Source organism: Engraulis encrasicolus, unplaced genomic scaffold (assembly GCF_034702125.1).
Source record: "Engraulis encrasicolus isolate BLACKSEA-1 unplaced genomic scaffold, IST_EnEncr_1.0 scaffold_83_np1212, whole genome shotgun sequence".
NCBI classification, from domain to species: Eukaryota; Metazoa; Chordata; class Actinopteri; order Clupeiformes; family Engraulidae; genus Engraulis; species Engraulis encrasicolus.
The window spans coordinates 1-24,641 of NW_026946181.1; the positions used below are offsets into that span (position 1 = coordinate 1).

The window sequence follows — 24,641 nt, forward strand, 5'->3', positions numbered from 1 at the left end:
ATACAGCCATAGTGTGAATGAAATGACCTGAGATTACAAGGAGAATATTAAAGCATTAGTTACTGAAACTGTTTGAAAATGACCACTTCCTTTTTCCTGTCCCTCATTATCGGGCTTTAGGAAGAAGATGAAAAATCAGACCTGGCTCCAGTCGTCAGCTCAGACAAGGCTCCAGTCGTCAGCTCAGACCTGGCTCCAGTCGTCAGCTCAGACCTGGCTCCAGTCGTCAGCTCAGACCTGGCTCCAGTCGTCAGCACAGATGTGGCTCCAGTCGTCAGTTCAGACGTGGCTCCAGTCGTCAGTTCTGCAATGAGCCAGTTCCCTCCAGATCCACCGTCCTTGGTGAAGTGCAGGAGGTTATCAGTGCAAGTGGTCGATTGCTGTGCAACACAAGGTCAGCAAAAAACACAAGACCGCAAGAATAACACAGATGGAGAAAACTCAAAAACTGGTAAGAACTCACTCACTCACTCACTCACTCACTCACTCACTCACTCAAAGAAACATCCTGGAAGGTGTCTTGTTTCTTATTTGGTGGCAATGACCACATTGATACAGCCATGATTACCTTTTATTTAAACATCTGTAGTTTGAATCTTGAGTAAAATCTTTATCATTTATGTAGTTTTTAATCATGGGATGTATGTATATATCTGTGCAGGGATACATAATATGAAAATTTCCAATTGTGTTGTGTGTTTGGTGCAGGAACAGGAGGAGAATCCCAACCTGCTTTGTCAGCTGCCCTCCCAGAGACCACATTGAAGAAGCATCTCTGTTCTGGTGTTGACAAGAGCTTCAGTAACGTGAAAACTCTAAAAGCACACCAGAAAACCCATCAAGGGAAGACACCTCATTGCTCTGTCATCGCAAAACCTTTCGCTACAAAGAGGTGTTTGAAGAATCGCCAGCGCATTGAAGATGGAGACGACCCCAATCAGTGCAGACAGTGTGGGAAAAGTTTTAGTGCATCAACACAACTTAAACGACATCAGCTTACACATAAAGCAGAGAAACCCCATCAATGCAAACAGTGTGGGAAATGTTTTACACGGGCAGATAATCTCAAAGTACACCAGCTCATTCACACCGGACAGAAGCCCCATCAATGTGGACATTGTGGTAAATGTTTTTCATCGGCAGATTATCTCAAACGACACCAGCTCACACACACCGGACGGAGACCCCATCAATGTGGACAGTGTGGTAAATGTTTTACACAGGCGGGGGACCTCAAGCAACACCAGCGTATTCACTCTGGAGAGAGGCCATACAGTTGTGGACAGTGTGGTAAATGTTTTACACAATCAGGGAATCTCAAACAACACCAGCTCACTCACACCGGACAGAAACCCCATCAATGTGAACAGTGTGGTAAAAGGTTTACACAGGCGACGCACCTCAAAGTACACCAGCTCATTCACAAAGGAGAGAGGCCTCATCAGTGCACACATTGTGAGAGGAGTTTTCAGCACCCATAAGCTCTTAGACGACACCAGCTTACTCACACATGAGTGAAACCCTACCACTGCACATACATGAGAGAACCCCCCCGTCAGTGCAAACAGCATATGACGAGCTCTGCTCCCAGACTCACTCCAACGACACCATCTTAAGCACACAAGAGAGAAAGCCCATCGATGTCAACAATAGCAATAGCTGCCTTCGTTCCTGTTCTTGGAGTCTTATTTCTAATTTTGCAGCGATGTTCACATTGATACAGCCATGATTACCTTTTGTCGTAACATGATCAACACACCTACGCACTGCACACGGCTGAAAGTTAAAGATTTTTTTTTGTTTTTATTCTGGTCCTTTCATTGTTTTTCTTTCATCTATACACGGGTTTCATATTCACAGTCCGCCTGCACACACCAACACCGGGCAGAAAGTTATCAATCTCAATAGAAAACATTACTAAGCCCTGTTTCAATCTATTGTGTATTACTTGTAGTCTACTAATCGCTCTTTTGTGAACAAAAACAGCTGGTAGACACGGCACATTCCCAATCGTAATATTACGCGTTGAACATGGAATCTTGACCTAGAAGAAGGCAACAACAAAAAAAAGTCCAAGAAAGCTCTTATTTTTCACCCTGGATAAACCATTTACAACCGTGACAATCAGGGAGCAATGGGGCAGGTGACAACCCTAGTCTGCATGGCACTGATCTGGACCACACAACACCCACACATGCAAACAGATGCATACCGTACATGTACAGTACACATAGACACAGACATGCAAATAGACATACTGTACACGCAGACACACACACACACACACACACAAATACAGTACACAAACACACACACACACAGAGTACACACAGTACACACAGTACACACACGCAAACAGATGCATACCGTACATGACATGTACAGTACACATAGACTACGTGTATATGGCACTGATCTGGCCTATAGTACGCACACACACTAAACATAGAGTAGACGTGCAGTTGCATTCTACCCTGTCTAAGGGCTCCCTCTGGTGGAGAGTATTGGGTGTTTCTAAGATGCTCCAGGTCTAGAACCTTCTCATAGCTATAACACACACACACACACACACACACACACACACACACACACACACACACACACACACACACACACACAGCTGACAGGGGAAGACAGAGCAAGAGGTGGTGGGTGGGTGATAAACGTGGCTAAACATATACTAGACTCCCCCAATGTCTTTGTCTTTCCTCCAACAGGTAATGAATTGAAGAGCACACCCCCCTTGTACCTACAGTACAATGTATATGTGCGTGTCTCTAAGCACAACAATACAGGCAGGCAGGCGTTTTCTTTTCTTTGTTTCAAAGTTGATCATGTTACTCAGTATTGATAATGTTGTTCCCTGTTGTTATTGACCACCTCCAGCGTGTACTGTACTGTACCCCGTACCTGGTGAATGTTCAGGGGACACATGCTGCTGTCCGTGGTACTGAAACCCTTCATTTTCAAATCTATTATTGGAATTATGCCAAATAGTATATTTTCACGTTTTTTTTTAAAAAAATACATTTTTCCATGTGTAGATTCTCTCTCGTACCGGTAAATTGTTCATAAAGAGTAAAGATGTAAGCAGACAATCTGTGTTTATGTTCATTAGTTTAGGCAAAAACTTCTTTTCAACATTCTTTTTCAGGTTGACACCCATGGTATGAAAAACTGGAATGAGGAATATTGCTGACTAAAACTCCCAACAGTAGAGAAACGCAGTAAATTGGAAATAAAGTAGGACATGACATGCAAAGGACGGAGAACACAGTATCATGAGTCGAGACACAAACGCCCCTTTCAGAAACATTGTTTTCCAGTTACCTCGCGTACCAGGGCACATACCAGTTGAGGTACTATACTCCTCATACTAGTTCACTTAGGGCACATACCAGTTGAAGTACTATACTCCTCATAGTAGTTCACTTAGGGCACATACCAGTTGAAGTACTCCTCATAGTAGTTCACTTAGGCCACATACCAGTTGAAGTACTATACTCCTCATAGTAGTTCACCCAGGGGGTCCAACGGCAGCTGTGGTGGTAATGGCCAGGGGCTCTGCAACACCTACTGACACAAAACAAAATGGAGGACAGGTGATTACATCAGAAGAAGTGGCGTATGTATACAGTTTAGTTGGAGCCATGCACTAGGCTACTACAGAAGATGCTTCTGCACAGACATTTTTCACTTTCAGGTTCTCAACTGATAATATACCCCTTTACTAATTTGGTTCCTTATTACAAAGCTAGAATATGCTGAAATGTAATTTTGAGAGAGTTAATAAATAGAGATGACATTCTGGTAAAGTGGATTCACTAACTGTGTGAGGTTTGAGGTCTGATGGTTGATATTATTAAAAGTGTTTCAGGTCAATGTCTGGACTGAAAAGGACTGGGAGAAAAACGTTTTATCTAATATATATATATATATATATATATATCTGCTGTCCTGGTAGGCATTGCTAAAGGTTATGGTTGTCTTTTTGTGTTGCAGAGACTATACTAATTCATTTCACTTCACCTCTAATAATTCTATTGTACGTTTTCATAATGCTGTAGCCCTACAGTATTTTTTTCAATACTTTTTTTTCCAGTACTTAGTGTTTTTTAATTATTATTATTATTGTTATTATTATTATTATTATTATCAGTGAAATCAACTTTATTCATCACCAGCCAATAGTGGATGTCATGTTAGTATTACTAACTAACAGCTTTTTTACTTTCATTACTAGCCACGAATGTGTCAAATCTATTCTACTAGTCAAAGTCAAATATCACCAACATTTGGCTAGTTGTAAGGTATTAATTTAGAGGCCTGATTATACAGCATTATTATTATTATTCATTTGGAGTGGAGCGGTCCTTGGAGTTTCCAGCAGGAGTCGCTAAACACTGGGAAAACTTATCCCCGAGTAGCGCTTGTGGGTTGATTCGTAGAAGAAGCAAACTCGCAGACAGAGGAAACTTCACAAGCAAGTCCTGTAACACACGGTCCTCTAAAAGGAGGTAAAACAATTACAAACGGCACGTTGTGTTTCCCCACGTTATACTCACTTTCATGATAGTTTACCGTTTTGATAACACCCTTTCCTTGCAGCTTCGTGTCTTCAGTCCCAGCTGCAACATACTCGATAACCCCCTCGCAGCTTCGTGTCTTCAGTCCCAGCTGCAACATACTCGGGTGAAAGGTGGGTGAAATCCGCCGTGTGTGATGGTCCACTGTCAATGTCCACGTTCTAGGATGAAATGAAATTGTGCTGTAATTCCGATAGCGGGCTAAATGTGTTGCGAACAGTAAATGGAAACGGCAATTTGGTGCTATGAGCGATATACTGTGCTAATGCTATGTTCGGTAGCCTAATTTCCAAGGTAGGCTATTCAATCATTCATAACCATCTTTTCTTAGCGCCCTGACTCGATGTCTTGAAGTCCCAGCCCAAGACGCATTCCTTTAAAGTATACACCAATGGAGTATGAGGTGAGTGGAGATGAATTATTATCCCACCCCTTGTCGTGTAACTGGAAGTCAGCAACACCGCAATTGTAGTCACGTCTTTGACAGCCCTTTCTACAGGTCCCGGCAGCATAGGCCTACCGGTATCATGAAAAAGTTGATTTCCATAACCCCATCAATAATGATTCATTTTTATGGCTTATATATGAATTGCCCACATTTTGAACTATTCCAATCATTCATGTCATGTGTTTTATTTATTTATTAATTTTACACATTTTGGTCTTCTAGCAGCTCCACAAAACCATGAATTGAGGAATTCTATGGGATCATCTGTGACCAGGGGCAGAGCTATAGGGAGGGCGAGCAGGAGCAGCACCTGCCCCGGGGCCCAGGCCCTCCCGTATTGGTGGTGGGGGACTTATTGTGGGCTTGGCAAGCTGTATAGGGGGCCCTAGAAGTGTCTTGCCCAGGGGCCCTGTGTGCAATTGTTCCACCTCATCTATAGGCCTACAAATGTACCTGACACATGAAACATTGGATTGGTATAGAAATGGTTTTCCTGCAATATCATCCTACCGAGTGCAGCTTCACAATTTGCCTCAAAAGTGAGCTTATTATCAATAATTGTTCCGAGATATCTATGACTAGGTCTATAGGCCTACAAATATACCTGACACATGAAACATTGGATTGGTATAGAAATGGTTTTTCCTGCAATATTAGATTTAAGGGGACAGTTTGGTCAATTTCAACATGCAGTTGTAATGCTCACACTACCCTGGACTTGTCAGTGCCTGAGATTTTTTCTTCTTCTTCTTCAGCCGTTTCCGAGATCCTGGTCATTGTAATGGGGGCAGCTCTTTGTTTACATTTCAAAAAAACATTTTTATTTATTCCCAAAAACATCCAAAGGGTTATAAAACATCAGCAGACAACTAGCAAACAGCAGTACCTTTTGGGAAAATATTTGGAGTTGGCCTATGTTTCATTTTTTAAAAAATGTAAACAAACGCTGCCCCCATTAGAATTGCTCATATCTCGGAAAGGGCTGAGCCGAAAAATGTGGCATCACCAGGTACTGACAAGTCAAGGGTAGCGTGAGCAATACAACTGCATGTTGAAATTGACCAAACTGTCCCTTTAAGTAAATTAATAAATGTGACAACCAACCCCAATCTCTGCCTATATGCATTTGCTTGTAGATAAATGCCATTTTCCACCATGTTGATGCCAGTCACAAACAAGCCTGTAGTGACCTTGAGAAGGCCAGCCAATTCATCACAGAAGCATTGAAGGTAGGAAACCCGGTGTGTCATCAGAAGCTTAATAGTTGGCAAGGTAATCCACACCTCTTGCACAAAAAAAAACACTTTCAAACCCCAACACGTTTCACTTTCATTTTATTACTGGTTGTGCTGTGTAACAAGCAACTCTGTGTGTGTGTGTGTGTGTGTGTGTGTGTGTGTGTGTGTGTGTGTGTGTGTGTGTGTGTGTGTGTGTGCACACGCGCGCGCGCGCGCCATCAGAAGCTTAATAACAAGGTAATCAACACATCTTGCAAAAAAACCCCAAAAAAACACACGTTTCATTTTATTACTGGTTGTGCTGTGTACCAAGCAAGTGTGTGTGTGTGTGTGTGTGTGTGTGTGTGTGTGTGTGTGTGTGTGCGCGTGCGCGTGCGTGTGTGTGTGTGTGTTTCAATCAGAATGAGGTCCAGAGGAACACAACTCTGTGCAGGTTAATCCATCGTCTGGGATGGAGGGCAGCTGAGAATGGAAGGAGCCAATCAGAGCAGGTGGAGTCAAACCGGCAGCTGAAGCTCCAGGTGGATGAACTACAGAAACAACTGGAGAAGAAAGACGACTCTTTAACACAAGCCAAACAGGTGTGTGTGTGTGTCTGTGTCTGTGTCTGTGTGATGAAGATAAATTTGATAACTGACACAGTGGCCCCTAAAAGTGGGTCCATTTTACTTCAAAGCAACTGCAACATTTTCCTTTCCCATTTTGTAAGATGTATGGAATTAGTGGATATATGCAGGGCTCTAAATTAACAGCTGCCAAGCAGCCAAATGCTGGTGAAAATTCAGTTTGGCTGGTAGAAAAGACCAACGTAGTAGCTACTTTGACCCACCACAGGAACTGTGTCATCTTACTTGCAGTCATTATGTATGATTTGATGGATGTACATTGACTGAATGTGTTTGCTTATTTTCTGCAGAGTATTGCAATCCTGACGAATGAACTGACAAACCTGCAACAGCGGCTGCAGAGCCGCCAGAGTAGTTGCAGGTACACACACACAGGCACACGCACGGCAAGTTTATTTGTATAGCGCATTTCATACACAGGTGCAACTCTGTCTGCTTCACAAGCAAAAGAAAGGAAACAAGAAAGAAAGAAAGAAAGAAAGAAATTACAGACTTCAAAGACATTTAAAACATTAAGATAAAACATGGTAAAGAATAAAAATAAGAATTCCATATAATTTATCTAGGGGAAAGCATCTGAGAACAGCTTTGTCTTGAGTCTAGATTTAAAGCTATCAATCGTGGGTGCATTTTTTAATGTCATCTGGAAGCTGGTTCCAAAGCTTTGCAGCATAGAAGCTAAACCCACACACATGCTGAATACTTCAAGCCCGCCAAAAAAACCTGGTCTTCCGACGCCAACCCAAATGTTTAAAATTCACTGCTTCCATATGTGAAATCCAGGACACATCAGGGTTGAGCTTGATTCGCTACATTTACTTCCATTTAATTTTTTGCGAGTTGTGACCCATGATCCGTAAGTAGAAGGGTGTGACTTTGGCACCCCAATTGAATGCTGACATCAACTGTCAAATAACCTTTGAACTTTGACCTCTGAGATCTGTGTTTCCTGCAGGACGATTCAGGAAGTGACTGATGGACTACAGGAAGGAGAGAGCCAGGCCGATGTGGTGGTATGTAAACCCACTTTCTCTCTCTCTCTCTCTCTCTCTCTCTCTCTCTCTCTCTCTCTCTCTCTCTCTCTCTCTCTCTCTCTCTCTCTCTCTCTCTCTCTCTCTCACACAGTGTAATGTTTCCCATGTGTTTTGCAGAAAGAGGAGGACGGTCTACTGCAGAATGTAGACATCTGCATTAAAGAGGAAGAAGATGACACAGCTGTTGCTGATGGATACCAGTGTACTCAATCTGGTATGACACACCACACACACACACACACACTGTGTCTACCACTACACATCTTCTTGCTGAACAGTTTGCAAAGTCCAGATCTGACGGTGTGATTGTTGGATCATCACTGGGGTTGTGGCTTTCTTAGGCCCTTGGTATGCTTGCTGTAAGCTGTAAATTACGCGCGTCACCGCGAGCAACCGACTGACGGAAAACGCTCGCGTGGAACTATGTGCAGTCTTCCTTACGATTGCCCCCAGCGATTTTGGAAATATCGCACAAAACGCACGTGTATGGATGCAGTATATGAGGCACGTGAAATTGAAATGAAATACGTATGTTAACACGTTAAAGGGACACTGTGCAGGAAATGGTCAAAAAAGGTACTGCAACTATGCTACTCGTTGAAACTGGGCTGCCTATTGCCAAATTTGATGTTTACATGAAAGTTTACTAAGTAATAAACAAATATTTTCTAGCATGGTCCAAGCACAGTCATTTTTGCAGCTAAAAATGACTATTTTTGGAAATTCAAAATGGCAGACCATGGAGAAGATCCCCCTTTTCATGTATGAAAAGTGCAATTTTTCCAGTCATAATGAATACTTTGAAAATTATGCTGGTGGTAAGTATTCATGAAAAAGGTAACATTAGTGAATTGGCAGCATGAATTCTGGAAATAAACAACTAAAAATCTCACACAGTGTCCCTTTAATGCACGAATCGTGCTTGCGCATGCGTACTCTGCAGCAAGCGTGCCGAGGGCCTTAGACTAAGTCACCTAAGTGTCATACTCAGAGCTCATAGTGGTGGATACTCCAGAGGCCTTCTTTCAAATGAAACTTGGACTTCTCCCGGTTGGTGTGGAAGGAGAGATGTGTTTGCTGACCAATAGACATTTGATACAATCCTGTGCACGTAACTGAACTGTTCTGCCAAACAAGACCATTTGTGCTTTTAATTGTTGTTGATCTGTTTTTGATTTGTCCTGTAGATGAAACTGACTCTGCCCCAGAACAGATCACCTCCTCATCTGCAGACATTAAAGCTGAACCAGTACAGGTAGAGTGACTGTTCACTGTTACTGACAGGGTTCCCACAGGTCATGGAATTTCTGGAATATCACAAAAGTTTTTCCAGTCATGGAAAGTCATGGAATTTTACCATTTTGCATGCACTGTCATGAAATATCATGGAATTTTTCGAACAGTTTTGTAGAAGCAAAAACGTTCTGTTTCGTGTATTGTTTCTTACTGGTTATATTACAATGCTTAGCCAGAGAAGGTTTGGTTTTTCGCTGTAATGTGCAACATTCTAGGATGCAATTATAACCCCTCTTCAGTCTAGAGATGGCTCGGCGTCAGCTCTAGGGGTAAAGTTACACACTCTTTAAAACTTAACGTTATTTCTTTTTACGGAAGTGGTCATGGAAATTCTGTGTTTTGGGTCTGGAAAGTCATGGAAAATCATGGAATTCTATATCTGAATTAGAGTGGGAACCCTGTACTGAAGTTATTATGAGACCACTTTCATATGTAACTAGAAATGCACTCAGAGAGTGCAGACCTCCGTCAAGGAAGCCGTTTGATAGAACATTTGACAATGTTACACCCTATTTTTTCCCAAGTCTTTCTGCCTTCTTCGTTATCCTGCTGATAGACAAACAGACAAACCAACGCAACCAAAAACATAACGTCCTTGGCGGACATAATAAAGCGGACATTTTTGAAATGGTTGTTTGTAGGTATCCAAAGATACTGCTACTGCTATTAGCCCAACACTTCTTCGATACACATACTCATGTCGATACCATACGGTACACTGATTCTGTTTTCCCCCTGTCCTCCATTTAAAGACAAAAGACATAAACTGTGGGTGCGTTCCAATATGCAACCTTGCGTCCTCCATTTGTGCTTGTGGCCTCATACCAGGAAATAATATGTCATGATGACATCACTAACAACAGCATTGTATTTCAATATCTTGCAAGAGCTCAATTGTAAAGTAAATTTCTCATTTGCAAACTGGATGGTGAATGAAGAATAGTCCCCCAAACACTTTATTGTTTTCTCCACAGAGGAGGGGCCTGGAGGCGGGGCGAGACCCCAAGCAAATGTGGAGGACGCAAAGTTGCATATTGGAACGCACCCTGTATCTCAAAGTCAAGGTCTAGGACGTGAAACGCCCAGTAATTGGATACTCAGTGGAGTTCACCAAAAGAATATCCAATCACTGAACGTTTCACATCCTAGCAAGGCCAGGATCCTTGACTTTGAGATACAGCCATAGTGTGAATGAAATTACCTGAGATTACAAGGAGAATATTAACGCATTATTTACTGAAACTGTTTGAAAATGACCAATTCCTGTCCTTCATTGTCGTGCATTAGGAAGAAGATGAAAAATCAGATGTGGCTCCAGTCGTCAGTTCAGACGTGGCTCCAGTGGTCAGCTCAGACCTGGCTCCAGTCGTCAGCTCAGTCGTGGCTCCAGTCGTCAGCTCAGAAGTGGCTCCAGTCGTCAGTTCTGCTATGAGCCAGTTCCCTCCAGATCCACTGTCCTTGGTGAAGTGCAGGAGGTTATCAGTGCAAGTGGTTGATTGCTGTGCAACACAAGGTCTCCAAAAAAATAAAGACCACAAGAATAACACAGATGGAGAAAACCCCAAAACTGGTAAGAACTCATTCACTCGCTCTCACTCATTCACACACAGAAACATCCTGGAAGGTGTCTTGTGTCTTGTTTCTTATTTGGTGGCAATGACCACATTGATACAGCCATGATTACCTTTTATTTAAACATCTGTAGTTTGAATCTTGAGTAAAATCTCAATATCATTCATGTACAGTTTTTAATCAGGGAATGTATGTATATATCTGTGCAGGGATACCTAATATGAAGATGTCCAATTGTTTTGTGTTTTTGGTGCAGGAACAGGAGAAGAATCCCAACCTGCTTTGTCAGCTGCCCTCCCAGAGACCACATTGAAGAAGCATCTCTGTTCTGGTGTTGACAAGAGCTTCAGTAACGTGAAAACTCTAAAAGCACACCAGAAAACCCATCAAGGGAAGACACCTCATTGCTCTGTCATCGCAAAACCTTTCGCTACAAAGAGGTGTTTGAAGAATCGCCAGCGCATTGAAGATGGAGACGACCCCAATCAGTGCAGACAGTGTGGGAAAAGTTTTAGTGCACCATCACAACTTAAACAACATCAGCTTACACATACAAAAGAGAAACTCCATCAATGCAAACAGTGTAAGAGGCGTTTTCGGCACCCAGAATCACTTAAAAGACACCAACTTGCACACACCGGACAGAAACCCCATCAATGTGGACAGTGCGGGAAAAGGTTTACCCACGCGTGGGACCTCAAAGCACACCAGCGTATTCACTCAGGAGAGAGGCCATACAGCTGTGGCCAGTGTGGTAAATGTTTCACCCAGACAGGGAGTCTCAAAGCACACCAGCGTATTCACTCTGGAGAGAGGCCATACAGCTGTGGACAGTGTGGTAAATGTTTTACAAAGTCGGGTAATCTCAAAGCACACCAGCGTATTCACTCTGGAGAGAGGCCATACAGCTGTGGTCAGTGTGGTAAATGTTTTACAGGATCAGGGAGTCTCAAAGTACACCAGCTCATTCACACTGGACAGAAAGCCCATCCATGTGGACAGTGCGGGAAAAGGTTTACACACGCGTGGAACCTCAAAGCACACCAGCTCACTCACACAGGAGAGAGGCCATACAGCTGTGAACAGTGTGGTAAATGTTTCACCCGGGCAGGGAGTCTCAAAGCACACCATCGTATTCACTCTGGAGAGAAGCCATACAGCTGTGGTCAGTGTGGTAAATATTTTACAGAATCAGGGAGTCTCAAAAAACACCAGCTCATTCACACCGGACAGAAAGCCCATCCATGTGGACAGTGTGGGAAATGTTTTTCACGGGCAGATGCTCTCAAAGTACACCAGCTCATTCACACCGGACAGAAAGCCCATCCATGTGGACAGTGTGGTAAATGTTTTACAAAGGCGGGGTACCTCAAAGTACACCAGCTCATTCACACTGGAGAGAGGCCATACAACTGTGGACAGTGTGGTAAATGTTTTACAGAATCAGGGACTCTCAAAAAACACCAGCTCATTCACACTGGACAGAAACCCCATCAGTGCAAACACTGTGAGAGGAGTTTTCGGAGCCCAGAAGCACTTAGACGACACCAGCTTACACACACATGAGAGAAACCCTACCACTGCACACAGTACACGAGAGATAGTACAGTACATTTTGTTTTTATTCTGGTTCTTGCATTGTTTTTCTTTCATCTCTAGATGGGTTTCATATTCACAGTCCGCCTGCACACACCAACACGGGGCAGAAAGTTATCAATGACGATAGAAAACATTACGAGGTCCTGTTTCAATCAATTGTGTATTACTTGTAGTCTACTAATCGCTCTTTTGTGAACGAAAACAGCTGGTAGACACAGCACATTCCCAATCGTAATATTACGTGTTGAACATGAAATCTTGACCTAGAAGAAGGCAACAGCAAAAAAAATTCAAAGAAAGCTCTTATTTTTCACCCTGGATAAACCATTAACAACCGTGACAATCAGGGAGCAATGGGGCAGGTGACAACCCTAGTCTGCATGGCACTGATCTGGACCACACAACACCCACACATGCAAACAGATGCATACCGTACATGTACAGTACACATAGACACAGACATGCAAATAGACATACTGTACACGCAGACACACACGTGCAGATAGAATACAAAGACACACTTTACACACACACACACACACACAAATACAGTACACACACACACACACACACACAGAGTACACACACAAGAGTACACACACACACACAGAGTACACACACACACACACACACACGCAAACACATGCATACCGTACATGACATGTACAGTACACATAGACTACGTGTATATGGCACTGATCTGGCCTATACTGCCCTACAATATCAGAACGCAGTATCTTGAAAATGGTCGAAAATGGGTTTAGACCGGAAATTGGCTTTAAAATACCTTCTTTTTCTTGTGTTAAAATTTTTTGGCCCAACTTGGTCCCGTTTCGGAAAAAAACGCAAAAAACTGATTATACTGCGCTTTTTGGTTTTAGGAGGTTACGTCGTACTAGCCAAGAACGCAGTATAATGCGAATTATACTGCACTTCTCCATTGACACCGTGGTTTTGGTGTAGACAGTAATACCACAACAGAGCGCAGTATAATGATTTTTCAGCTAAAAAGTAATGAGAATGTTGTTTTTTTTTGCTTTTTTCTTGTGTGCATAAATTTTCACCATAAAAAAGTATTATATGGAAGTGTCATCACCACTTTACCTCCAACACAGTCGCGTGGACAGAACGGGAACTTTAAAGCCTTTTTTCCTCAGTTTGGCATTTTGAATTATACTGCGTTCTGAAACTGTAGGACAGTATAGTACGCACACACACTAAACATAGAGTAGACGTGCAGTTGCATTCTACCCTGTCTAAGGGCTCCCTCTGGTGGAGAGTATTGGGTGTTTCTAAGATGCTCCAGGTCTAGAACCTTCTCATAGCTGTAACACACACACACACACACACACACACACACACACACACACACACACACACACACACACGGCTGACAGGGGAAGCCAGAGCAAGAGGTGGTGGGTGGGTGATAAACGTGGCTAAACATAGACTAGACTTCCCCAATGTCTTTGTCTGTCCTCCAACAGGTAATGAATTGAAGAGCACACCCCCCTTGTACCTACAGTACAATGTATATGTGCGTGTCTCTGAGCACAACAATACAGGCAGGCAGGCGGTTTCTTTCCTTTGATTCAAAGTTGATCATGTTACTCAGTAATGATAATGTTGTTCCCTGTTGTTATTGACCACCTCCAGCGTGTACTGTACTGTACCCCGTACCTGGTGAATGTTCAGGGGACACATGCTGCTGTCCGTGGCACTGAAAGCCTTCATTTTCAAATCTATTATTGGAATTATGCCAAATAGTATATTTTCACGGTTTTTTTTATTTATACATTTTTCCATGTGTAGATTCTCTCTCGTACCGGTAAATTGTTCATAAAGAGTAAAGATGTAAGCAGACAATCTGTGTTTATGTTCATTAGTTTAGGCAAAAACTTCTTTTCAACATTCTTTTTCAGGTTGACACCCATGGTATGAAAAACTTTGAGACGGAATGAGGAATATTGCAGACTAAAACTCCCAACAGTAGAGAAACGCAGTAAATTAGAAATGAAATAGGACATGACATGCAAAGGACAGAGAACACAGTATCATGAGTCGAGACACAAACGCCCCTTTCAGAAACATTGTTTTCCAGTTACCTCGCGTACCAGGGCACATACCAGTTGAAGTACTATACTCCTCATACTAGTTCACTTAGGCCACATACCAGTTGAAGTACTATACTCCTCATACTAGTTCACTTAGGCCACATACCAGTTGAAGTACTCCTCATAGTAGTTCAATTTCCCCCTGGGGATCAATAAAGTTACTCTACTCTACTCTACTCTACTTAGGCCACATACCAGTTGAAGTACTCCTCATAGTAGTTCACTAAGGGCACATACCAGTTGAAGTACTATACTCCTCATACTAGTTCACTTAGGCCACATACCAGTTGAAGTACTCCTCATAGTAGTTCACTTAGGGGGTCCAACGGCAGCTGTGGTGGTAATGGCCAGGGGCTCTGCAACACCTCCTGACACAAAACAAAATGGAGGACAGGTGATTACATCAGAAGATGTGGCGTATGTATACAGTTTAGTTGGAGCCATACACTTCTGCACAGACATTTTTCAGTTTCAGGTTCTAACTGATCATATACCCCCTTTAGTAATTTGTGTCCTTATTGCAGAGCTAGAATATGCTGAAATGTAATTTTGAGAGAGTAAATAAATACAGATGACATTCTGGCAAAGTGAATTCACTAACTGTGTGAGGTTTGAGGTCTGATGGTTGATATTATGAAAAGTGTTTCAGGTCAATGTCTGGACTGAAAAGGACTGGGAGAAAAACATTTGTTTTTTTGCTTTTTTTTTTTTTTACCTGCGGCCCTGGTAGGCATTGCTATGGTAACAAAGGTTATGGTTGTCTTTTTGTGTTGCAGAGACTATACTAATTAATTTCACTTCACCTCTAATAATTCTATTGTATGTTTTCATAATGATGTAGGCCTACATTATTTTTGTGATTTTTTTCCAATACTTTTTTCCAGTACTTAGTGTTTTTACTATTATTATTATTATTATTATTATTATTATTATTATTATTATTATTATCATCATCATCAGTGAAATCAACTTTCGTTATCACCAGCCAATAGTGGATGTTAGTATCAGGCCTACTAACTTTAGCTTTTTTACTTTCATTACTAGCCAAATACAGTCTCACGGATGTGTCAAAACTTTTCTACTAGTCAAAGTGAATATCACCAACATTTGGCTAGCTGGGAGGTATTAATTTAATTAGAGTCCTGATTATATACAGCATTATTATTATTCATTTGGAGTGGAGCGGCCCTTGGAATTTCCAGCAGGAGGCGCTAAACACTGGGAAAACTTATCCCGGGCCAGCGTTTGTGGATTTATTCGTAGAAGAAGCAAACTCGCAGACAGAGGAAACTTCACAAGCAAGTCCTGTAACACACTAGACCTACTAAAGCTAAAGGAGGTAAAACAATGACAAACGGTACATTGTGTTTTCCCACGTTATGCTTACTTTCATGATAGGCTACCGTTTTGATAAACCCCTTTCCTTGCAGCTTTGTGTCTTCAGTCCCAGCTGCAACATCCGATGAAACGTGGGTGAAATCCGCCTTGTGTAGCCTAGTCTGGTGGTCCACGGTCACTGTCCACGTTCTGGGATGAAATTAAATTGTGATGTAATTGAGAGAGCGGGCTAAATGTGTTCCGAACAGTAAATGGAAACGGCAATTTGGTGCTACGATATACTGTGCGAATGCTATGTTCAGGTAGCCTAATTTCCAAGGTATTCAACCATAACCATCTTTTTTTTTTAGCGCCCTGACTCGATGTCTTGAAGTCCCAGCCCAAGACGCATTCCTTTAAAGTATACACCAATGGAGTATGAGGTGAGTGGAGATGAATTCTTATCCCACCCCTTGTCGTGTGACTGGAAGTCAGCAACACCGCAATTATAGTCACGTCTTTGACAGCCCTTTCTACAGGTCCCGGCAGCATAGGCCTACCGGTATCATGAAAAAGTTGATTTCCATAACCCCATCAATAATGATTCATTTTTTATGGCTTATAGATGAATTGCCCACATTTTGAACTATTCCAATCATTCATCTCATGTGTTTATTTATTTATTTTACAATTTGCCTCAAAAGTGAGCTTATTATCAATAATTGTTCCGATATATCTATGACTAGGTCTACCTACAAATATACCTGACACATGAAACATTGGATTGGTATAGAAATGGTTTTCCTGCAATATAAGGTTTAAGTAAAAGAATAAATGTGACCACCAACCCCAATCTCTGCCTGTATGCATTTGCTTGTAGATAAATGCCATTTTCCACCATGTTGATGCCAGTCACAAACAAGCCTGTAGTGACCTTGAGAAGGCCAGCCAATTCATCACAGAAGCATTGAAGGTAGGAAACCCTGTGTGTCATCAGAAACTAAATAGCTGACAAGGTAATCCACACATCTTGCAAAAAAAACTTTCAAACCCCAACACTTTTTACTTTTCATTTTATTACTGATTGTGCCGTATAACGAGCAACTCTGTGTGTGTGTGCGTGTGTGTTTCAATCAGAGTGAGATCCAGAGGAACACAACTCTGTGCAGGTTAATCCATCGTCTGGAAGAGAGGGCAGCTGAGAATGGAAGGAGCCAATCAGAGCAGGTGGAGTCAAACCGGCAGCTGAAGCTCCAGGTGGATGAACTACAGAAACAACTGGAGGAGAAAGACGACTCACTAACACAAGCCAAACAGGTGTGTGTGTGTGTGTGTGTGCGTGAGAATGATCTGAAGATAAATATGATAACTGCCAACGTGGGCCCTAAAATGGGTCCATTTTACTTCAAACCAACTGCAACATTGTCCTTTTCCATCTCGTAAGATATGGAATGAATGGATATATATGGAATGTAGAAATGAGCTGCTAGTGTGTTGTCCCAGTTGAAACGCAACACATTTCCCCTCATTTTAACCCATTTTAGGTTTTTAAATAAAGAATGTGGGTATGTTAGAGCTGAATGAATATATTCCAATGCAAAATGAGGACCTAGCTTTTAAATGTAACTTATTTCGTGTTTGTATGTGCTTCGGAGGCTGAGATATGTAGGATTTAATAGGCAGAGGGCACCCTTTCCCAAAAAGGGCTTAGGCTAGAATGGGTTAAACACAGGTAAAAAAAATAAAAAATAAGAGAGAATGGTAGGAACTGTGTTATCATACAGTTATTATGTATGATTTGATGGATGTACATTGACTGAGTGTGTTTGCTTATTTTCTGCAGAGTATTGCAATCCTGACGAATGAACTGACAAACCTGCAACAGCAGCTGCAGAGCCACCAGAGTAGTTGCAGGTACACACACGCGCACATGCTCGCGCACACTGCTCGCCTTCAGCTATGGTTCACTTCAAATATGTGTGGCGCATGTAGTCTATCTTCTCTTCTCTTGCTCAAAAAACAAAAATATATTTTCTAGTCTGCCGAAAGCAACTGGTCTTCCGACGGCAACCCAAATGTTTAAAATTCACTGCTGCCATATGTGAAATCCAGGACACATCAGTACACAATCAGGGTTGAGCTTGATTCACTCGATTTACTTTCATTTAAAGTTGTTGGAGTTGTGACCCATGATCAGTAAGAAGAAGGGTGTGACTTTGGCACCCCATTGAACGCTGACATCAACTGTCAAATAACTTTTGAACTTTGACCTCTGAGATCTGTGTTTCCTGCAGGACAACACAGGAAGTGACTGATGGACTGCAGGAAGGAGAGAGCCAGGCCGATGTGGTGGTATGTAAACCCACTTGCTCTCTCTCTCCATCTCTCTCTCTCTCTCTCTCTCTCTCTCTCTCTCTCTCTCTCCAGACTACCAGACTATATTGGGAAGAGCGGGGGCATGGAGGTGGTCGGAGCTGTTTGGGCCAGCTTTTTCTTCAAGGGCATGCTGGAGGTCCTTGTATAAGCCTCCAGTGGAGAAACGTGCTGCTGATTTACAGTGGCGCTTAGTTCATGGAGCCATAGCCACCAATAGGCACATAGCGCACCTGAATCCAGCGGTGGGGAGGGAATGCCTGTTCTGTGGGGAGGAGGAGACTGTGGACCATTTGTTTATTTTTTGCAAAAGACTGGAGGGACTCTTTTTTTGTTTACAGGGGTGGGCAAATGTGTTGCAGCTGCCTTTCTCACACTGCAGTTTTGTCACTGGTCCTGCTTACAGGGTTAAGGTGAAAAGGGAAGTGTGCCTCTTCAATTTCTTAGTGGCCTCAGCCAAGTTGGCCATATGGCGAACCCGAAAAAATAGAAATCTTGGGGAGGGGACAACAGACCCCGTGGACGTTTTAAAGGGGATGGTGGGGTGTAGGGTCAAGGTGGAGTTCGCATATTACAAATTGGTGAATGATGTGGATTCTTTTTTGGGAATTTGGGCATTGGGAGGACTGTTGTGTGAGGTGGATGAGGAGGAGAGGTTGGTGTTGAGGCTGTAAGGAGGGAACTGGTTTGGTTTTGTTTTTTGTTTTTGTTTTTTCTTTGCTTTGCTTAAAAAAATGATGATGTTTTGACGGCTTTGTAAAAATCTGAATCTTTGGTCCAATAAAGGACTTTTTAAACCTCTCTCTTTCTTTCTCTCTCTCCCCCTCTCTCTCTCTCTCTCTCCTGTCTCTCTCTCTCTCTCTCTCTCTCTCTCTCTCTCTCCTCCTCTCTCTCTCTCTCTCTCTCTCTCCATCTCTCTCTCTCTCTCTCTCTCTCTCTCTCTCTCCCTCTCTCTCTCTCTCACAATGTAATTTTTCCCATGTGTTTTGCAGAAAGAGGAGGACGGTCCACTGCAGAATGTAGACATCTGCATTAAAGAGGAAGAAGAGGACGCAGCTGTTGCTGATGGATACCAGTGTACTCAATCTGGTATGACAAACACCACACACATACACACCATGCACACACACACTGGGTCTACCACTGCACATCTTCTTGCTGAACAGTTTGCCAAGTCCAGATCTGACGTGTCCAGAACTGCCGGAAAACACTCGCGTGGAACTTCCTTGCGCTCGTCCCCAGAGATTTTGAAGATATCGCATGAAACGCACGTGTATGGATGCAGTATCTGATGCGCGTGAAATTGAAATGAAATACGCATATTAACACGTTCATGCACGAATCGTGCTTGCGCTCGCGTATTCTGCAGCAAGCGTACCGAGGGCCTTAGACTGTCTTGACACCTAAGTGTCATACTCAGAGCCCATGGTGGTGGATACACCAGAGGCCTTCTTTCAAATGAAACCTAGACTACCGCCGGTTGGTGTGGAAGGAGAGATGTGTTTCCATGTATTTTCACCACCGCCGGTAAAAAGCGATTCCGTCCCACGATGTTTCCATCGCTTTGGTGTGAAAGCGACCTTAGTGTCGTAGTCGGAGCCCATGGTGGTGGATACTCCAGAGGTCTGGGTTCAATAGAAACTGAGATATGAGTTCATCTTCTTTTGTTCCCCTTTGATTTTGCTAGTTGGAAAAAAATGTTTGCTGACCAATAGACATTTGATACAATCCTGTGCACGTAACTGAACTGTTCTGCCAAACAAGACCATTTGTGCTTTTAATTGTTGTTGATCTGTTTTTGATTTGTCCTGTAGATGAAACTGACTCTGCCCCAGAACAGATCACCTCCTCATCTGCAGACATTAAAGCTGAACCAGTACAGGTAGAGTGACTGTTCACTGTTACTGAAGTTATTATGAGACCACTTTTATATGTAACTAGAAATGCACTCAGAGAGTGCAGACCTCCGCCAAGGAAGCTGTTTGATAGAACATTTGACAATGTTACACCCTATTTTTTTCCAAGTCTTTCTGCCTTCTTCGTTATCCTGCTGATAGACAAACAGACAAACCAACGCAACCAAAAGCATAACCTCCTTGGCGGAGGTAATAAAGCGTACATTTTTGAAATGGTTGTTTGTAGATATCCAAAGATACTGCTACTGCTATTAGCCCAACACTTCTTCGATACACATACTCATGTCGATACCATACGGTACACTGATTCTGTTTTCCCCCTGTCCTCCATTTAAAGACAAAAGACATAAACTGTGGGTGCGTTCCAATATGCAACCTTGCGTCCTCCATTTGTGCTTGTGGCCTCATACCAGGAAATAATATGTCATGATGACATCACTAACAACAGCATTGTATTTCAATATCTTGCAAGAGCTCCAGCCTGATCTCCAAAAATTCCGTGCTCCTGGACACGGATGTTAAGGACACGAAATCCGTGTCCAGGAGCACAGATTTTGCCAAAATTCCGTGCTCCTGGACACAGAATTGTTTTCCGTGCTCCTGGACACGGAATTATTTTCCGTGATGGGCACACGGAAGTGCTTTCTATAGGCTATTACCACAGCACTGTGTAACTATATCATTAGAAAATACATGCCAAATGCTAATCCTAAACAAAATAATGCTATAGCAATTTAAGTTGTGCCCTGACCAAAACATTCCCTAACCTTAGCCTGTCATTAAAGACATATTTTTGAGAAATACCTTTTCCAGTTGGTTGCTAGGCTATCAAAATCATATAATGAATGAAAGAAAACTAGCTGTGCCCAGACCAAAACAATCCCTAACCCTAACCTGTCAGTAGGAAAAAAAATGTTTTGAGAAAAAATATTTGAAATTAGAAAAATCCTGAGAAAACGCAAGACTGTGGAAACATAGAGCTGTGGGAGTAGCCTATAGAGAGAGCACTTCTCTGTGTCCATCACGGAAAACAATTCCGTGTCCAGGAGCACGGAAAACATTTCCGTGCCGAGGAGCACGGAATTTTGGCAAAATCCGTGCTCCTGGACACGGATTTTGTGCCATTAACATCCGTGTCTAGGAGCACGGAATTTTTGGAGATCAGGTTGAGAGCTCAATTGTAAAGTAAATTTCTCATTTGCAAACTGGATGGTGAATGAAGAATAGTCCCCCAAACACTTAATTGTTTTCTCCACAGAGGAGGGGCCTGGAGGCGGGGCGAGACCCCAAGCAAATGTGGAGGACGCAAAGTCGCATATTGGAACGCAACCTGTATCTCAAAGTCAAGGTCTAGGACGTGAAACGCCCAGTAATTGGATACTCAGTGGAGTTCACCAAAAGAATATCCAATCACTGAACGTTTCACGTCCTAGCAAGGCCAGGATCCTTGACTTTGAGATACAGCCATAGTGTGAATGAAATTACCTGAGATTACAAGGAGAATATTAACGCATTATTTACTGAAACTGTTTGAAAATGACCAATTCCTGTCCTTCATTGTCGGGCATTAGGAAGAAGATGAAAAATCAGATGTGGCTCCAGTCGTCAGTTCAGACACAGCTCCAGTCGTCAGTTCAGACGTGGCTCCAGTCGTCAGTTCAGACGTGGCTCCAGTGGTCAGCTCAGACCTGGCTCCAGTCGTCAGCTCAGACCTGGCTCCAGTCGTCAGTTCTGCTATGAGCCAGTTCCCTCCAGATCCACTGTCCTTGGTTAAGTGCAGGAGGTTATCAGTGCAAGTGGTTGATTGCTGTGCAACACAAGGTCTCCAAAAAAATAAAGACCACAAGAATAACACGGATGGAGAAAACCCCAAAACTGGTAAGAACTCACTCATTCACTCACTCACTCACTCACACACAGAAACATCCTAGAAGGTGTCTTGTGTCTTGTTTCTTATTTGGTGGCAATGACCACATTGATACAGCCATGATAACCTTTTATTTAAGCATCTGTAGATTGAATCTTGAGTAAAATCTTAATATCATTATGTACAGTTTTTAATCAGGGGATGTATGTATATATCTGTGCAGGGATACCTAATATGAAGATTTCCAATAGTGTTGTGTTTTTGGTGCAGGAACAGGAGGAGAATCCCAACCTGCTTTGTCAGCTGCCCTCCCAGAGACCACATTGAACAAGCATCTCTGTTCTGGTGTTGACAAGAGCTTCAGTAACATGACAACTCTAAAAGCACACCAGCAAATCCATCAAGGGAAACCACCTCATTTTTCTGTCATCGCAAAACCTTCTGCTACAAAGAGGAGTTTGAAGAAGCGCCAGCGCATGGAAGATGGAGGCGACCCCAATCAGTGCAGACAGTGTGGGAAAGGTTTTAGTACATCAACACAACTTAAACGACATCAGCTTACACATACAGCAGAGAAACCCCATCAATGCAAACAGTGTGGGAAATGTTTTTCACGGGCAGATACTCTCAAACTGCACCAGCTCATTCACACCGGACAGAAGCCCCATCAATGTGGACAGTGTGGGAAATGTTTTTCATCAGCAGATTATCTCAAACGACACCAGCTCACACACACCGGACGGAGACCCCATCAATGTGAAGAATGCGGCAAATGTTTTATCCAGACGGTGCACCTCAAAGCACACCAGCTCATTCACTCTGGAGAGAGGCCATACAGCTGTGAACAGTGTGGTAAATGTTTTACACAGGCAGGGAGCCTCGGACTACACCAGCTCACTCACACCGGACAGAAACCCCATAGCTGTGAACAGTGTGGTAAATGTTTTACCCAGTTGGGGAACCTCAAAGTACACCAGCGTATTCACTCTGGAGAGAAGCCATACAGCTGTGGCCAGTGTGGTAAATGTTTTACAGAATCAGGGAGTCTCAAAAAACACCAGCTCATTCACATCGGACAGAAAGGCCATCAATGTGGACAGTGCGGGAAAAGGTTTACACTCGCGTGGAGCCTCAAAGCACACCAGCTCACTCACACAGGAGAGAGGCCATACAGCTGTGAACAGTGTGGTAAATGTTTCACCCAGGCAGGGAGTCTCAAAGTACACCAGCGTATTCACTCTGGAGAGAAGCCATACAGCTGTGGACAGTGTGGTAAATGTTTTACAGGATCAGGGAGTCTCAAAGTACACCAGCTCATTCACTCTGGAGAGAAACCCCATCAGTGCAAACACTGTGAGAGGAGTTTTCGGAGCCCAGAAGCACTTAGACGACACCAGCTTACACATACATGAGAGAAACCCTACCACTGCACATACATGAGTGAAACCCTACCACTGCACATACATGAGAGAAACCCCCCCGTCAGTGCAAACAGCATACGAGCTCTGCTCCCAGACTCACTCCAACGGCAACATCTTAAGTATACAAGACCGTAAGCCCATCGATGTGAACAATAGCAATAGCTCCCTTCGTTCCTGTTCTTGGATTTCCTGGTGAACCAGAAGCTATGGGTGCATCCCAATATGTGACCTTGCCTCCTCCACTTGCCTCCTCCACTTGCTTCTCGTCATGATGACATCACTGACAACAGCATTATATTTCAATATCTTGCAAAAGCTCAATTGTAAAGTCTTTTTCTCATTTGCAATTGGGATGGTGAATGAAAAACAGTCCCTCAAAAGTTGTTGTGGCGAGGCTGACAGCGGGGAAACTTTATCGTTTTCTCCACGGAGGAGGGGCCAGGAGGCGGGACGAGGAGACAAGCACAAGTGGAGGAGGCAAGGACACATATTGGGATGCACCCTATGTGTTGACGCCCAGGGGGCTGGGCTACACAAACCTTCTGGTGCACCTGTGATTCGCTCTCCTCCTCCGTTTACGAAATAAACGGGGCAGCTCGACGAATCAGGATCGTAGGGAGGGATTTCAGTGGGTATGACGTTTATCGAACGCAACACCCTCCCCCAGGGTAGTTCGGCTGTGCCCGCCCCCTCCCTGAATCACAACAGTAATGGCGGCGTGCGAGGAGTTATCATGCGTCGGGATGGAAGCAGCAATTTCAGCGGTGTTATCCAAAATCATACCTGCAAACTTGTCACCTTTCGGCGAAATTCGCCGTTTTGATCTCAAAATAGGTCACTTACGTGAATCGTGTAGATCCGAAGAGTTTTGTTTTTTTTTTGGGGGGGGGGTAGGCAGACAGAGAAAGACTACAGATAGATACGGTACTATAATAGAATCTGCTAGTCGTAGTTCTACAGACATTATGGTTGAGCGACATTCTATTGATCTTTTACTGGCTGTCCTTCCCATTGGCCGGTAAAGTGTGTCGGGGGAAACATTGACCAATCAGAGCGCTAATTCAGACGGCTCAACTGGCGGCAAAACTTTCCAATGCACCGCTCCAGTCGAAACGAACAGCTGATGAAGCGGTGGTCGCGAAACACAGGTATCCCCCCTGTCATTCATTATCTTCTACCTTGGTACTGTCGCTTTACTTTTACAAATGACCGCTGTCCAAATCACCGTTCCAAA

The 24,641-nt window shown here is 43.2% G+C and overlaps 2 protein-coding genes across 2 annotated transcripts; both read left to right on the forward strand.

Annotated features, from left to right (window-relative positions):
* Nucleotides 1-120: 120 nt before the first annotated feature.
* Nucleotides 121-1,518, forward strand: LOC134444900 (zinc finger protein 22-like; the record flags this gene model as incomplete). Its single annotated transcript, XM_063194078.1, has 3 exons — nucleotides 121-451; nucleotides 709-1,033; nucleotides 1,224-1,518. Coding segments are annotated over 3 exons (951 nt in total), but the record flags the coding sequence as incomplete, so codon positions are not given.
* Nucleotides 1,519-4,451: 2,933 nt separating this feature from the next.
* LOC134444903 (zinc finger protein ZFP2-like) lies at nucleotides 4,452-23,578 on the forward strand. The gene is made up of 12 exons (XM_063194081.1): nucleotides 4,452-4,517; nucleotides 4,609-4,699; nucleotides 4,918-4,989; nucleotides 6,171-6,263; nucleotides 16,711-16,803; nucleotides 16,968-17,147; nucleotides 17,674-17,744; nucleotides 18,125-18,182; nucleotides 19,196-19,292; nucleotides 20,018-20,085; nucleotides 21,691-21,997; nucleotides 22,257-23,578. The coding sequence occupies exons 3-12, from the start codon at nucleotides 4,978-4,980 to the stop codon at nucleotides 23,396-23,398; spliced, it is 2,121 nt and encodes a 706-aa protein (XP_063050151.1). The 5' UTR covers nucleotides 4,452-4,517; nucleotides 4,609-4,699; nucleotides 4,918-4,977; the 3' UTR covers nucleotides 23,399-23,578.
* The last annotated feature ends 1,063 nt before the right edge of the window (nucleotides 23,579-24,641 follow it).